The following is a 17,377-nucleotide window of genomic DNA, read 5'->3' on the forward strand; positions in this document are numbered from 1 at the left end:
TAATTTATGATGTCAAGTTTCACATAAAAGTGCAATATGTATGTTATTACTGTAAAGAAAATGTGTGAGTAAATGTCGATTGCTCAGCAGACTTTGAGCGTTCCACTGAGCTATATTTAAATTATTTAAGGTGAATTTTGAGAGCTAATGTTTTTGTTACTGAAATTTTCAGTAAGAATGTCTAATAAATTTTTTGTGCAAATTGAAGTATTTTGAGTTTTATTTAATGTAATCAATTTTACTATGGACTCTACTAAGAGACCAAGAGATTTATCATCATTTTTAAGAAAAGAAATCAAATCATTATTATATTTATTCTGTCTAGTACCTAGTGATGGGAAAGATTTAAATACATCTGCATATGAAGATGTTTGAGCTTTGTTTCTGTTTTCTATAATTTTTTTTTGTTTGATTGGACATTTGGAGGAAATACTAACATGATTACCATCGCAATGGAAACATTTGGCATTTTCTACTGGTGTATCGCATATTTTAAAATTATGACTTCCTTTGCATATGGAGCATGTCTCTGCATTTTTACAATATTTAGCTAGATGTCCATACCTCAAACAACGGAAGCACTGCTTCACAGGAGCGATGTATGGTGATATATCGTGTCGCCATCCTTCAAGGTCCACATAATCTGGAAGAACTGAAGCTGCAAAAGTGATTGCTATGGTCTGAGTTGGCTGTAGAAAAAAGTTAGTATCATTTTTAACTTTACGTAGAAACCGCCGAACACATATAATTTTTTTATAACTTGATATCATGGTATATATCTTCTTATTGGATAGGTTTAATGGGACATTCCTAATGACTCCTGTAACTTCTGTGGATCCAGCTGGTATACTCGCTTTAAATTGGTATTCTTTAAGAAAGGTAAAATTATTTAGGAAAGCATTTGCAAGGCCAGGTTTCTCAAAATATACTCCTATTTTATACTTATTTAAGCTTCTGAGATACTTGACTCCTTTATTAAACCTTTTTAAACAAGATGAAAGAGATAGAAGGTCTCTAGAGCCTATTATAGTTTTAGGGTCACTAGACTCAACGAATACAACGAATTCAGTTGCACCGGAATCCTCTGGATAACGTCTATGATAATCCGTGACAAAATAAGTTTTATACAGTTCTTTCTGATCTAATTCCACTTCGTCAGATTCGATGAAGTTGAAGATTTGCAGTCACTATCTGGATCATCTGGAGATACAGGCTTTTTACGCTTTCTTCTACTCTTCCCCATGTTGTGGGTTATTTATTTTATTTTAACCACAATATATACGATATACAATTGAATAAACCAAATAAAATATAATAAAATTTTTAAAATAGCGCGCTTCCTTTCAAGCGTTCCCGCGCTTTTTTTTTTTTTTTTCCTAACACTTTGAGTTAATTAAGAATGATACACAGAGGGTTATACATGTCAGTTAGGATGTCATATCTGTCTTTGTATATGTCAGAAATGTCAGTGCCGCTGACACCGGGCCGATATTTTTCTGTTGTCTTGTTTTGATTTTATTTAGGTATATAATTATCAAAATAATGATTCTTTTCCTACTAATTATTTGCTCATAAATTGTACTAGTATTATTTTGTTATATATCAAATTTCAGCATTTTATTTTAGCACAGCTTCTAAATAAAATCGTTTAATAAACGCTATGTAATCCGACGGATAATATGTTTATGTTTCATCTTCGGCGATATAACCTAAAACGAAAAATTACCTGTTGTTTTACCAATAACAATGCAGTCTGTATAGTATTCAAAAGAAGTAAAACTGTTATGATGAAGTATTTAAATGTCGCAGAGAAAAATGATGCGGCTAAAAATATTGCTCTTCACCTGTCTCGAGGAACGTCTAGAAGGGTAAATAAACCAAGACAGCTGCTAGCAACTCGTATGGATAAATAATTCATAATTTATTTACATCAGATTTAACTATTATTTCTGGAACTGCAGCTACCTTTGCAGATCACTCATATATACATAACATTATATCATATAAACACAAAATATTCACCCACTTCACTTCAAAGAAAACCTGCTACTATTGCTACTGATATATATTACTTGTTAAGGATACTTGTTTCATAATATTATCTTTAGTTATATTACTAAATTGAATTTATATTATATCATTAATATAATATATATATTATAAATGATAGTGTCTGTTTATTACCTGTTGATCTATGCCAAGAGCTGAACACATATTAATTAAATTTGATATAAAGGTAGGTAATATGACAAGCACAGGTATAGATTACCTTTTATTTAAAAAAATAATGTAAAATTAGGTGTAATAGAGGTTGAAAGTTTGTGCATGATGAAGTAGGTAATAATTTTACACATTAAAATATAATTTCCATATGCAGACATTATCTATAGCATGCTGTAATAAAAAAAATATATTTTATTCCAGCGAGAAGGTTTATCTCAGTTTAATAAAATATATGAATTCGAGACTGATGTGATGGGTCAAAAAAGTCAAATGGTGATGACCTCTGTATCAGGACATTTATTGGGATTAGAATTTGTTGGATCCTATAAGAATTGGCAGTCATGTGATCCACTTGCACTCTTTGATGCACCTGTTTTTAAATACTGTCCTGAAAATTATGATAAAATAAAGGTTGGTAAGACTATATATTATGTTATAAGATAATACATATATATTATTAACAGTATCTTAGTTTTCACAGCTTTTTATTTAGAGATTAGATTAAATATAACAGGTTTTAACTATTAATATGTCCTCAAGATATAGTATTTTAAATAAAACGTGCTATGTAGCTTGTATCACTTTATGTAAAGAAGATATTGTACCTACCTACATTAATACACTTTATTAATCAACAAAGTATAAAAGTAAGTACCCACATCTATATATGACATACCTCCCCTCTAAGATAGTTTAATCACTTTGTAATTAAGTATAACATAATTAAACATATTAATATTAAGAATATTAAGAATAAACAATATCTACCAATAGTATAACTGAAACAATGATCACTTATATATAAAACACATTTAGGATAAATACAGATTGTCTATATGATCTTGTGGCCTTTGATATGGAGTTCTGGAATGTACATTTAACTTAGTTCTAATTTTCCCTGGAACTGGCAATGTTGATTCCGAAGAAGGAGGGATACCCAAAATCTCAGCCCATTTCTCGGCATCTGGTATTTCAATAATTGTCTCTGACTCTTGACTACTATTTTCCTGTTGCCCATATTGGTAATTCGTACCACTACTGTCTGTGCTATTAGAGTCTTTATTTGCCTCTGACGTTATATCAGTAATCCCTTCTTCCCCTTTCTCTAGCCTTGGTTTATATTTAATCAACTGATCAATATGCCGATTAACTGCTACACCGTCCTCTGTTTCGATTTTGTAATTGGAAGGCCCACTTTTCTGCAAGACTTTGCCTGGTAACCATTTAGGGCCCTGATTGCTATAATTTCTGAACATTACATTTTGTCCCACAGTAGTTTCTCTGCCTGCTATCTGTTTATTGTTGTCAATTTGTATTTCTGTTCTTTTATGTTTCAGATTATCTGGATGTATAGTATCTAACAATGTGCGCAACTGTCTATTCATTAATAGTTCTGCGGGGGTTTTATTGGTTCTTGTACATGGAGTAACCCGCAAACCTAACAATAAATTCGGAATTTTGATATCCCAAGATAAATCATTCATTTTCTTTAGTTTATCTTTGACTGTCTGTACCATCCGTTCTGCTAATCCGTTGGTCGCCGGATGGTAAGGTGCTGTAGTTACCTGACGAATTTTATTGGCCTGCAAAAAATGCTTCATATCTCCTGATACAAACGATGTACCATTATCCGATACTAAAACTTCACATAGACCATGAGTTGCAAAGGTCGTTCTCAGCAATCGTATTACCGTGGCTGTTGTTGTATTATTTACCATGAATACTTCAGGCCATCGGGAATATGCGTCGACTATAATTAAAAAGTATTTGTTGTGATACGGTCCAGCGAAATCGATGTGGATTCTTGACCAAGGTCTCGAAGGTGTAATCCATTCATGTGTAGTCTTAGGAGGCATATGTCGATTTTCCAAGCACCTAACACAACCACCAACTAGAAGTTCTATGTCATCATTTAGTCCAGGCCACCAAACGTAGCTTCTAGCCAGTGCTTTCGTTTGAACTATACCTGTATGTGTTTTATGTAGTATTTGGAGCGTTGCTCGACGAAGAGTGTGAGGTACTACAACGCGGCATCCCAGAAGTATGCAATTTTCTTGCAGTGACAGTTCTGTGCGATGTAACCAGAATGGTCGTAAATCAGCGTTGGTTTCTTTTGCAGGCCATCCCCTTTGTATGTAATAAATAACTTTAGATAAGATTTTATCCCGATTTGTCTCTCTAGCTATATCTTCTGCATCAAATGGAAAATCTTCTGGAGCTTCAGCCATTAACAAAACTTCACCAATATGTGTTTGAGGTTCACTTTGTACTGGTTGTGGCCAACGACTTAAATGGTCAGCATTACCTATCTCTGGACCAGGCTTATATTTTATCTCATAGTTATGAGATGTCAAGGCTATGGCAATTCTCGTCAACCGTGGTGAAATCATATTAGGCATTGGCTTCTTCGGATCAAATATACCAAGCAATGGTTTGTGGTCTGTTATTATACAGAATTGTCTTCCTGTGAGATAGTTATGAAACTTTTTTATGCCAAACATAATTGAAGCGGCTTCTTTGTCAAGCTGTGAATAACGCCGTTCATGAGGATGTAAGGTTCTAGATGCCATAGCTATAGGAAATTCGTTATTATCTGTTACATGTGACAATACAGCTCCTACACCATATTCTGAACTATCACAAGTAAGTGTTATAGGTTTAGCTACGTCATAATGAACTAACGTTAAATCAAATGTCAATAATCGCTTTGCCGTCTCAAATGAATTTTGTTCCCGTTCAGTCCAATGCCATTCTTGCCGGGTATCCAGCAAACGATGTAAAGGCTCCAATAAAGTGGCTTTATGAGGTATGAACCTCTCATAAAAATTATAAAGACCAAGAAAAGCTTGTAGTTCTCGTTTGTTTTTAGGTTCAGGAGTCTTTGCAACAGATTCAACCTTACTTGGTGCAGGATGGATGCCATTCCCATCAATTACAAAGCCTAGAAACTCCACTCTTTCTTGACCGAATTTGCATTTGTTTTTATTTAGACGTAGTCCTGCACGTTCAATTCTTCCTAGTACTTCGTTAAGTCGTTCTTGCATTTCCAGCAAAGTATGACCCCCGATTATTATGTCATCAATTAGAACAGCGATACCTGCGATACCACCCAGTAAAGATGTCATCAAACGTTGAAAAATTCCGGGGCATGCTTTAACACCGAAGGCCAGGCGATGTACAGTGTAAAGGCCCTTGCAAGTATTCAAAGTAAGGAGTTTTGAAGTCTTCTCATCTACCATAACCTGGGTATACGCCCGATCTAAATCCAAGGTGGTGAAAAATTTACAACCAGCAACTGCAGCAAACACTTCATTCGCTGTAGGCATAGGATAGGTATCAGATTCAGTTGCCTCATTTACGGTGCTGCGATAATCTCCACACAACCTTATCTCCCCTGACTTTTTTATTATTGGCACTACCGGTGTAGCCCAATCTGAGAAAGACGTTTGGCGTAATACTCCTTCACTTTCTAATCTAGCAATCTCAATTTCAACCCTTTGTTTTATAGCGAATGGCACCGGACGAGCTTTAAGGAACTTTGGAGTTGCTCCTTGTTTCACATGTATAGTCACAGGCTGTCCACGGTAGGTACCGAGTCCATTTTTGAAAACTTCCTTATGTTTAGATAGGATTGCATCTATTGCTTTGATATCCGTATTTGATACAAAATTAATATTCATTGTAAAGTTAAAAGCAGCAAGCCAGTCTCGACCAAGCAGGTTTGGTCCATTCCCCTTGGCCACAATAACACACAAATTTTGTGAGACATCCTTATAACATACAGGCAGTGTTACTTGACCGAGTATTTGGACCGGTGTGTCTGTCCATGTTCGTAATGACAATGTGCTAGGTCGCAGTACGGCTTGTGGCATCTGTGTGCAAAGTTTGTGCCAAGTTTGCTCCTTTATTATAGAATAGCTTGCTCCTGTATCCAGTTGCATACAGACTGGCACTCCAGCCAGTGAAACTATCACTTCATAAGGCGGCGTGCGACTCACACTTGACATACAGTAAATTCCATTCAAACAATCATCTGATTCTTCAGCGAAATTAACAGTATTAGTTTTGTTTTTCTTTTTACTAATGCAAATCTTCTCAAGGTGACCCTTCTTCTTACAGTAGCTACAAATGGCATTTAAAAATCTGCATTGTCCATTGTGCCGGTTACCACATCGGTAGCAAAAACGAATGGAAGCTCTTGACTGGACAGCGTTAATATCCATCGGTTCTGAACCCAAAAATGACGTTCCGCCGGACCCGCGAGAGGGACCGGGCATGGTTGTGTCGTCCGCCGCGGTCGCGCCAGCAGACACTTGAATCATGCGTACATCTCGCCCCGCACTTTCCGATGATAACATAGCATCCACTACGTCTTGATAGCGTAATTTGTCCCGTTTCAATAGTTCGTACTGTAACCGGTCATCACGCATACCACACACGAGTCTGTCGCGTAGCATACGTTCCAAATCGACAAAATTGCAACCCGAACTAAGTTTTCTCAGGTGAGCAATGTAATCTGCCACTGATTCATTATGTTTTTGATCACGTTTATAAAATTGAAACGAAACCGATATTTCGTTCGGTCTCGGGCTGTAATGTTTACTTAGAATAGTTTCTATTTCCAAAAATGTCACTTCACTCGCTTTTCTAGGTGTAATTAATGCTAGTAACGTTTCAAACACTCGTGATCCACACACAGTAAAGAAATTTGCTCGTTTAGACGAATCTGTTATGACGCCATTTGCCTCGAAACAAAATTTTAGCCGGTCAAAATATATGTCCCAATTGTCCGTTTGAGGATTAAACTCATCGAATTTCACAGCTTTTGTGTCCATTTTAGTACTTTTACACTACGGCGCCACTAATATGTCCTCAAGATATAGTATTTTAAATAAAACGTGCTATGTAGCTTGTATCACTTTATGTAAAGAAGATATTGTACCTACCTACATTAATACACTTTATTAATCAACAAAGTATAAAAGTAAGTACCCACATCTATATATGACAACTATATCAAAGAAATGATTTCTGTCCATTTATTCTTCTTTGTTGTAAAGATTTTGCTGCTACCGTCAAACTTCCATCATCAGGATTTCTGTGCAGTCTTTTAACAAATTATTTAAAATTTATTATAGATTAGATTTTAGATAGCTAATTTTTGTAATATTTCAGCAAACCTTAGAAAGAGAAGTAAGAAGTTGTCAAGGGCTTATTATATGGACAGATTGTGATAGAGAAGGAGAAAATATAGGATTTGAAATAATAGAAGTGTGTAAGTCGATTAAGACTAGTCTCAGAGTGTATAGAGCAAAATTCTCAGAAATAACAGGTGTGTCTGTGCAGAGAGCACTGCAAAACCTGGAGCAACCCAATAAAAATATCAGTGATGCTGTTGATGTTAGACAGGAGTTAGATTTGAGAATTGGTAAGACATAATTGCCTACATATTGTAAAAACAAGAGTCCCTCACTATATTTGACTTGTATATCAATGATAATCACTAAAATTACTACACATAGTTATTGGATTTTCATGATATTTTCAACAGAGTAATTCCTGTGGAAGGTTTAGGTATATTATAAAATATTCTATTACCTCTGTGCATATAATCATCTATTGTATATGAATTTTAGTTTGAATGGGTCTAAGTATTAAATAATAAAGTTAATAGCCATATTTTCTTATTCTTAGTAGTGAATATGTATGAAACATACATTTAATTATACCTCAGATTTTGTAGTCTGATATTACATAATTGTAACTATATTATTTTTATTACATATTAAATAATCTGCAGGTGCAGCATTTACTAGATTTCAAACTTTAAGATTACAAAAAGTTTTTCCTAGTAAACTAGCAGAGAGTCTAATCAGCTATGGTTCATGTCAATTCCCTACACTTGGATTCGTTGTGGAAAGATACAGAGCTGTTGAAAATTTTAAAGCTGAACCATTTTGGAAAATAAAAGGTAAATATAGATAAATATTACTAACTGGCTGGGTACATATTACAAATGGATTACTCAGCACAAATCTAATGACTCGATTACAATGAATTTCAGCATAATTGTGTTCGATGTTTAAAAATGATTAATTGCATAAAGATAAGGCTGCTAGATATTAATGCACATATTTATTGTATAAGTAACTTTTGAAAGTTGGCAAGAATTAACTTCGTAATTGTTTATTTTCATAGATCTTAGAGACATTACAGGTTATTGGACTCCCTAAAACGTGGTTGAGAATTGTGGTAGGGACTGGTCTGCTCTGGTATGACTGATTTATTTTATTTCTCAACCAACTATTTATTTACTTATATCGCTGTTGCTATTTGCCAGTTTGTATTCAAACAAAATGTTAAGAATGTAATCTGAATAACATTTATGTAAAAGAGCAACACACAAGTTATTATCGCATTCATCTTGTGCTGAGTGGTAGTATTAAGTTTACTGAATAAAGATTATTTCTATTCTATTTACATTAGTAATACATACATCAAAAATAATTACAGTTAACCACACTATTAATGGACTCAGTGTAGATTTCTCATGGGAGAGACACAGGCTATTTGATCAGGAAGCGTGTCAGGTATTACATGATATTTGCGTTGAAAGTCCACAGGCGAATGTATGTGATGTCAAAACAAAACCGAAATCTAAATGGCGACCCCTGCCATTAGACACTGTGGTATGTGTTATACTTATTATTGTTCTATTAACTTATAAATTGAGCAAACATCGTATTCCTTCATCAGTTAGTTTTCAGATTTGCCTAGCCCACACAACAGCGGTAGTAGTTTCGAAAGTACATTTTTCTATAATTTCCTATATTTTTGTACTCCTGATATAATAGTGTTTATTCATATTTTGTAAGAGATTCATAAGTAACTATAACAAAATTTTAATTGATTATAGGAGTTAGAAAAACTAGCGTCTAGAAAATTAAAAATAAATGCAAAAGAAACAATGCGATTGGCCGAAAAACTATACACGCAGGGTTTCATTAGCTATCCACGTACAGAAACGAATGAATTTCCTAAAGAAATGAACTTAGCACAACTTGTTGGGTTACAAACAAGTGATGCTAACTGGGGGGTGTTCGCACAAGGCATCTTGGATAGCGGCGGTCCCACACCTAGGCAAGGAAATAAAAGTGATAAGGCCCATCCACCCATACATCCCACAAAACACACAAATAGTAAGTATAATGGTAATCTGATTATATATTATTGAGTTATTCCTGATGTAACAGTTTTTGGAGGAGCTTAAGTACATTTTAATAAATAATACGAACAGTCAGATAATTACATCATGTACTTGTTTTTTTTTAATCAATCTTACTTTGTGGTTGAAGATCCGAAGTATAATCATGTGTTATCATTCATCATTTATTCACTACATTATTACATAGGTGGATAACAATGAAACTGCCCCAACGTTGTACAGGATTTTTTGATTATTGTAGGTTGTTTCTATTTTCTTTTTAAACACAATACAATCTATACATACTTACTGAATAAGATAATGTAACGTTATATATTCTCTTTATCTATACACAAGGAGGTCTCTTAATACCTTGTCTAGTAAGTAAATTGAATTTCCGTTTCAGCCTTATCAGGCAATGAGCAACGGCTCTACGAATTCATAGTGCGGTCTTTCCTTGCATGCTGCTCGAAAGATGCTCAAGGACAGGAGACGATCGCAGTAATAGACATCGCCAACGAGAAATTCAGTGCAAGTGGTTTGATGATCACTGCGAGGAATTATCTTGATATATATCCATACGATAAATGGTCCTCCAAAGAAATACATGTATATGAAGTGAGTATTGCTCATTTCTTTTATGTAACTAGAATGGCTAAGAAATAGTTGTACGGTGCAACTATACCATTGATTGTCAGCAGTTTTACGCCACCTTATTATTCGTCGTGTAACGAAACTCAAAGACACAGCGCGCGCTCCTTATCATTATATTTATTTTATCATATTTAACATCTCAATGAATTTTATTACGATAATTATCGTAATCGTAACAATAGAAACGGTAAGTTGACTTATATAGAATATTGTTTTATATTTCTGATTATAGAATAGAAAAATATATTAAAACAAATGTGTGTTTTAATATATTTTTCTATTAAATAAATAATATTAAAGTGTTTCTTAATACGGCTGTATCTATGCTGTATAGGTATATCTATCTAGCCTGATCCAATGTAGTTACTATTGCCTATATACATACACTGCATCATATACATCGCGTCATCCTGTAACGCCTGGTACCTCTCATGTATTACTATTCCTGATGACTAAATCCTAACAAAATCGAAGTTAATTGTATAATAAATATTGTTGACGCATATTCCATCAATAATCTTTAATCAGCATTACATATGATGGAGAACATTCGACCAATAGTAATAATTCATTGTTGAGTAGAATGCAAAGCATAAACAAGGTAAATAACATATTACAAAATAAATATTGTGATATCAATTCAATGTTATCTTTCTACAGAGAGGTCAACGTTTTACACCAACTAGTATTGACATGGTAGATGGCAGTACAGCCCCACCAAACTTGCTAACAGAAGCTGATCTCATAGCCCTAATGGAGAAACATGGAATCGGTGAGTATTCCTAATGGTCAATTTATCATTTTTACGTAGGTATGAAACTAAGACGGGCTGCTACACGTTTGCTTGCATTCTAAGGATTTATTTATTAATTTTTATCTAATTTTAATCATCCTTTTATTCAAAATCATTTTCTGTCCAGGCTGTTAGGTTGTGGAACTCGCTTCCCGCTCCTATTCGGTGCGCTCAATCTCTTGCTAGCTTTAAAGCATTAGTAAAAACTCATTTCCTTTCCTTTTAGTTCTACTTTTCCTTTTCTTATAGTCTTTCTTTCCATGGATATGTGTATTATTAAGTTTATGTATGTTTATGTAGGTATGTACATGTGTTTGTCTATATGTATATTTGCATGTATTATTTATACCTATGTTAGTTGTGTTGTCATTTGTACGACTTACTCTTTTTCTTATATCAACAAACTTGTTCACGATTTGTCCGTTCTGTTCCTCGACTGCCGCAAACTTGGTCCCCACTAGTCTCGAAAAATGGGAAGTGATATCATACTACTGTTCTGACTTAAGTATGAAATCAAATAGACAGACGAAATAACATCATCCAGCTCTAATATAGTTTAAAATCTTTAATTATTTTTAACAGGAACAGACGCAACACACGCTGAACACATTGAAACTATTAAGAATCGTTCCTACGTGGCGCTCGCGGACGCTATACACTTTGTGCCCGGGCTCTTGGGTATGGGATTAGTGGAAGGCTACGATTCAATGGGCTTAAACATATCTAAACCACACTTAAGGGCACAGCTGGAAGCAGATTTAAAAGCTATAAGCGAAGGAAGGAAGCAACCGCAGCAAGTGTTAGCAGAACAGGTTTGATTTCTTTTTGTATATTGGTACAATAGCTATAAAGACTGTTTTGTAATATGTTTGCTTATTTATTGGAGAGTTTGGGCTATTGGCAGGTGCTTAGACCTGTAGCACAGCGACCTACATAGATCTATTGTGCACGCGCTTTTTGAGAGTTTGGTTCATACACTAGTCAGCAACTAGAATTGAAGGATATTCTTAGGAGCGATGCTTTTTATCTCCTCATGGCGTTGCCTCTTCATAGAGCTTCTAGCTTGGCAAAATCTGCAGATTTTTGTTGTGCACAGGCCTAAGATTGTCATTAGTTTATATATCGCTTTACTATTATTAATTCTAATGCTCTGTGTATGACGCGGTAGAGAATCCGACTTAAAACAACTAGTATCAATAATGTATCTGTAGCTTTATTATTTTCCATAACTGATACAACATTGACAGGACTGTAAAAAGACTTTCCATCTCTGCACAGAAACTTTAAGAATATAAAATAATTATTTATATTAGATTTTAGAAATTGGCAATACCGCTGACTACCGTCCAGGATAACAGTCGGTATGGTATTTATTTGGTAGGGAGTGGTATCAAGTTGTTACTAATTATTGCGAAGAACAATGCAACAAACATGTTACTTTGGTCACATAGACAAATTGGCGGTTAAAAACTATTAAATAACTAAATCAAAGAATAAATTCATATTATCATTATAGTAAGCCGTCTAACAAAAATGTATTTTTGTTTCAATGATCTCCTCTCCAATAAATTCTTTCACCGAGATCAATTATTAAAAATTTACATATCTTAAAAGTAATCGTACTTCTGTAATACATTAAATATGTTTCAGATAGCCAACTATAAAGAAGTGTATATTACAGTAGCGGCAGAGGCAAACAAAATCGACAATGCGCTAGCAGAAAGGTTTAACGAACGGCCCAATGACTACACGCCTATATCTACACACTCGGCTCCAATGCCTGCAGGTAAGAATGTATGCTAGAATTAATTGTCTTATTTCCAGGTAACAATGATTATAGCATGAAATAAAAAATAAACCATGCCTAATTTAAGGCTGACAACATTAATGGCTTACACAGTATCGATGTAAAAGAATATTCGGAAATAGAATTTATGATTAAACTTAACTATATATAACTTTTTATAATCAATAATCTAAATATATTTTTTTATTTCTACTATTAGTTTTGAAATGTCCAAAGTGCGGCAGTGAGATGGTCGTTAGACAAAAGAAGAGCAATGCTGACGAATATTACATAGGCTGTACGTCATTCCCACGTTGCAAAAATGCTGTATGGTTGCCGAGTATTGTTAAAACTTTACAAGTGTTGTCAGAAACCTGTTCTGTGGTAAGTGCGATGAAGTAAAGTTATCCTTTTGTATAATTTAAAATTAAACTTCTATTTTCTTTATATGTATTTTCACATCTAGAACGAAACACCAGTGATACATAGATGTAAAAAGGTATCATTAGAATAAACAGACATTTACATTTATTTTGTCAAATGTTAATTAATGTATTTTTTAATACATTGACGTAAAATGTTATAATTCTTGTAATTGTACAGTATTGTGTTCCCCTCTGATCGCTCCCCCGTCCAATCCAAACGGAAATCGAAATTGCAACGGCCTTCGAGGTTCGAAACCCTAGCGGTGTCCTCAGACTAAAGTCGTATACATCAGCCGGAAGTTGGCATTCAGTTGTATGTACGTTGTAGTTGTTCCACTGCATAAGTCCTTCCACAGGATTAGAGTGCCTTCTGCACTCACCCCCTATCGTCCGGTGAAGATGAAAGCATTAGAGTAGTCCTAAAAAAGAACTGGTCATGTTCTAAAATTTTAAAAAATACCCTACATTCTTTTTATAATAAATGACCTGTAGTTAATTTGTATTTCAGTGTGGACCAAATTATAAAAAGGTTATATTTGAATGGAAGAATAATTCTATAAACCATCTATACCCGTCTCCTTACACAGCTTGCATAGGGGGATGCGACACCACCTTTCTAGAACTGCTTAAAATTAATTTATCTAGTGTAAAAACAGTTAGCCACCACACCACAAGTAGTGTTAATCGATCGAATACCTCTAGAGAAACAAGTACATCTTTCTCAAATAATACGCGAAGAGCACAAAACCAAAATGGCACAGGTTCTGCTGCACAACCGTGGCAAAATGGCACTACAAGCACTAGAAATCAAAATACAAATAACAATAATAATGCGAGAACTGAGCCTGTCAATGAATCTGATGACAATAATATAATCTGTAGATGCAACAAATCGGCAGTATTGCTAACTGTCCGAAAACAAAACCATAATTTTGGTAAGTATTGTTATTTTAGTTAATATTATTTTGTCCTAATACTAGTGGCCCGCCCCGATTTCGAACGGGTGCTTGTAACTCGGTTAATTTTGTAAGTATTAACATAATATTTAACTGCCAATCTGGTATAATTCAAACAGTAAAAGCATTTTTCAAATCAGTGCAGTGGTCGTTTACTTTCCTCAAAGTAAAATCATCTTTCTATTTCTTTATAAGATTAGTATAGATACGTTTCACTAATCTAAAACTAATTTTATACTCATGCTATGATAATGTGTAACATAGACACATTGTATCAAAATACAATGTGTCTATGTAATTATATTTTTCAAGCACTTGTTAACCTGCCGGACTAGACGGCCGGTGTTAGTCTGATAATGGAGCTAGTATAGCCATTAGGAATCTGTAATAAAAAATCTCCACTGAGATTAAGCTCATTTTTATATTTACCTACCTACCTACCTGTGATTGCAAATTTTGGAAACATCCTCCCTATGCTTCTAATGATAAAGAGAAAGCTCGATTAACTGACGCAACAACGCCCTGAGTTAAAACTGTGTATAAGAAAATACATAGAGATAAATATAGATGACGAAATTTCACTTTCTTATGAACTAAAGACTAATTCTAGGTAAAAAATACTACAAATGCCCAATTGGAAGGGAAAACGGGGGCTGCGACTTTTTCCTATGGGCTCCAGAGTCGGTAAATGAACAGCATCCCTTCATGACCCCGCCTTCCAACGATACCTGGGGACAAGATCCCACAACTTCTGCAAACAACACAAATACAAGGGGGTGGGGTTTAACGTCAAGTAACACCAGAGACAGTTACCCAGATAATAGTGATGGGGTGATGTGTGATTGTAACCTTCCTTCTAAAAAGTGAGTAGCAATGCTCTTTTTTGCGATGCACGATTCTGCTTTACTTGATTGTCATTTATAAACACAATTTATAGTTTTTTGTGTTAAAAAATGTTGGTGCAGATTTAAATTAATGTTAATCACGCCAACTTAAATTCATGATCGTATACCAATTTACTGACCGTTAGGTTAGGTTAGGGCATAAATATATAAACTAGATATAAATCCTTAATTATAAAACTAAAACCTAAAAATACTTTTCGTCTGTAGTAGTGTTCAGCACTATAGTTATCGAATCAAGAAAATAGTTTGAAAGAAAATTATATTTAATATGTAGTTTCCAGAGTGTAACTCATATATTCATTTCCAGGTTAACAGTTCATAAAGAGGGACCAAATAAAGGTCGACTGTTTTATGCATGTTCCAAAGACTTCAACCAACGGTGCAATTTTTTTCAATGGGGTGACGGCGATGCTGGAAATGGTAATGTATATAATGGTATAATCATGTATAATAAGACATTATTAATTCTTTGTAAGTCAACTAAAACTATAATCGCAGACGCTTCTAAAAATAGACGGTTTGATGTCTGTTAGTCGAATAGAAAACTGCTGAAAGGATTCGAATGAAATCTGGTACACGTGATAGATCATATTCTATACATAATGTAAGATATGGCTTAACAGAATGCGCAGATACCGTCATATAACTAACAAATCATAAATTGCTTAGCAGAAATGCCTAATAAAATCACGGAAAAATATATACGTAAATAACGATTGATTGATCACAATTTTCAACAGATGTGCAAGAGAGGAGCGGGAGTAGTAATCGAGGAAGGGGTGGAAGGGGAGGGCGCGGCGGTGGTAGAGCGAGGGGAGGAGAACCGTCACGAAGAAAATGTGGCCACTGTAAACAGGAGGGACACACTAGAAACCGTTGCCCATCTCTGGCCAACGACTGATAATTTTATAAATACATAAACTCGTATTTAAGTTCTAAATGTATATTTGCTAAATATAAGTCTTTATTTTATAAAACTATCTATATTATTTATGGAACGATAACGGCAAAATCACAGATTACATAACGTGACTATTTGTCCTTCATTAAACGTAAATTTAAGAGTAAACGTAAAAGAACACGTGGATAGCTTTCTTAGCTATCCACGTGTTCTTTTACGTTTACAAGTATAACATTAACATATTATTTTGCTTTTTACGCTCTCTGTTTTGATAAGAAAAATCACGATCACGATAGGACCCCTGCTATACAGTAATAATATAAAAATACAAATATCCCGTAACTATAGAATATTTCTTAAGTATTATTAATTGAAGTACTACCACCGCTGCTTTTTACTTTTTTTACTTAAATTACTTAAGCTCTGGGCCCTCTGTAGCTCAACTTGTTCAGCCTCCACAGTCTTGTCCGTCATCATGTCCAGGAGTATTTCAAACTTCAACCGTAACATATTATTTTCTTCTTCTAGTTGCTCTAATTCTCTTTTCAGACGTAAGTTTTCTTTGTGTGTCGCACCGGCTTTACCAGAAGCTACAATTCAAAGGTTATTTTAGATTAAACGGGCATATCTAAAACAGTGTTCGTAACTTTATTTGATTTAAAAACTTCACTGGAATGCTGAGATTTTTTTAAAATCGCTGAATTATTTTGTCGGATTAACAATTGAAACATCTTTAAAAAAATTATATATTGGTATATTTATATATATATATAGCCATAGATAAAATAATAATGAAGTGCTATTCGATCTCGAACACCAAGTATCTATAGTAGGTTAATCATAAAGGGGTGTTTTTTGATGGATGAATATGGTATACGCTGTCAGTGTACCAGTGGAGGATAAAGTCAAATCAGTCAGCCCATCGTGGTTATTTCACTACGATCATTTCCAGTGAAGGTAGTGCACTAAATTGCTAGCAATGTTATGTTAGGTTGACCTCCATGCGTCCAGCTGACTAAACATTGCTAAGACTAAGCAATGCAGTTACAAATTCCTATTACTAATAATCCCCTCCCCCTTTGTGAGTATCAGAATTCATAAAAGGCATTAGCATTTATGAAAATAAATAATATAGTGCGAGGAATCAAACCTGCGACCATCAGAAGTAAAGCGTGGTTTCCAACCGCTAGACTACCGAGGCCGTCAATAGATAGTTTTATGGGCCGATACATACCTGGAATCCAGTGTCCATCTACAAAAGAGACTTCGAAGTCGCTTAATTTTAATTTCAAAGGAGCAATATCTAGAGATAATTCCTTTGCTGCGTAGTCACTCCCAAACTCATTCTTTATAACTGATGTATCTTGACGTCTTACAGGAATAGTCTTTGTTGAGAATTTACTGCTAAACAATGGCATTTTAAAGGCAATGTCTTATAATAACGAAAGATACAATGAGAAAGTTATATATTTTCAACATCGACATAACATGTCATTTCGACATCGTGAATTGTTACTACATATGTTACCA

The 17,377-nt window shown here is 34.5% G+C and overlaps 2 protein-coding genes across 3 annotated transcripts; one reads left to right on the plus strand and one right to left on the minus strand.

Annotated features, from left to right (window-relative positions):
- Positions 1 to 1,476: 1,476 nt before the first annotated feature.
- On the plus strand, positions 1,477 to 16,008 carry LOC131842564 (DNA topoisomerase 3-alpha). 2 transcript variants are annotated; one of them, XM_059191136.1, is made up of 15 exons: positions 1,488 to 1,868; positions 2,425 to 2,634; positions 7,399 to 7,651; positions 8,024 to 8,194; positions 8,737 to 8,912; positions 9,140 to 9,422; positions 9,834 to 10,045; positions 10,742 to 10,853; positions 11,457 to 11,686; positions 12,525 to 12,660; positions 12,881 to 13,044; positions 13,594 to 14,020; positions 14,652 to 14,904; positions 15,254 to 15,366; positions 15,687 to 16,008. In XM_059191136.1, the coding sequence occupies exons 1-15, from the start codon at positions 1,680 to 1,682 to the stop codon at positions 15,845 to 15,847; spliced, it is 3,090 nt and encodes a 1,029-aa protein (XP_059047119.1). In that variant the 5' UTR covers positions 1,488 to 1,679; the 3' UTR covers positions 15,848 to 16,008. The 2 variants fall into 2 exon arrangements, with proteins under 2 accessions (XP_059047118.1, XP_059047119.1); XM_059191135.1 differs by lacking the exon at positions 15,687 to 16,008 and having other exon boundaries at positions 1,477 to 1,523; positions 1,614 to 1,868; positions 14,652 to 15,294.
- Positions 16,009 to 16,100: 92 nt separating this feature from the next.
- LOC131842694 (protein chibby homolog 1) lies at positions 16,101 to 17,346 on the minus strand. Its single transcript, XM_059191270.1, has 2 exons — positions 17,082 to 17,346; positions 16,101 to 16,437 (listed from the first exon to the last, which is right to left on the minus strand). Exons 1-2 carry the CDS (start codon positions 17,263 to 17,265, stop codon positions 16,226 to 16,228), a joined length of 396 nt encoding a protein of 131 aa, XP_059047253.1. The 5' UTR covers positions 17,266 to 17,346; the 3' UTR covers positions 16,101 to 16,225.
- Positions 17,347 to 17,377: the final 31 nt, after the last annotated feature.

The sequence above is a fragment of the Achroia grisella genome, unplaced genomic scaffold, assembly GCF_030625045.1.
Source record: "Achroia grisella isolate CSIRO2021 unplaced genomic scaffold, CSIRO_AGI_Agris_v1 utg241, whole genome shotgun sequence".
NCBI lineage: Eukaryota > Metazoa > Arthropoda > Insecta > Lepidoptera > Pyralidae > Achroia > Achroia grisella.

Excerpts from the sequence above, each read along its gene's own strand:
- LOC131842564 (XM_059191136.1), top strand. The coding sequence starts at position 1,680 with ATGTTTATGTTTCATCTTCGGCGATATAACCTAAAACGAAAAATTACC. Across the intron at positions 12,661-12,880 it reads CTCGGCTCCAATGCCTGCAG|TTTTGAAATGTCCAAAGTGC; the intron begins GTAAGAATGTAT and ends TTCTACTATTAG. Across the intron at positions 13,045-13,593 it reads TGTCAGAAACCTGTTCTGTG|TGTGGACCAAATTATAAAAA; the intron begins GTAAGTGCGATG and ends TTTGTATTTCAG.
- LOC131842694 (XM_059191270.1), bottom strand. The coding sequence starts at position 17,265 with ATGCCATTGTTTAGCAGTAAATTCTCAACAAAGACTATTCCTGTAAGA. Across the intron at positions 16,438-17,081 it reads AGATGGACACTGGATTCCAG|CTTCTGGTAAAGCCGGTGCG; the intron begins GTATGTATCGGC and ends TTTGAATTGTAG.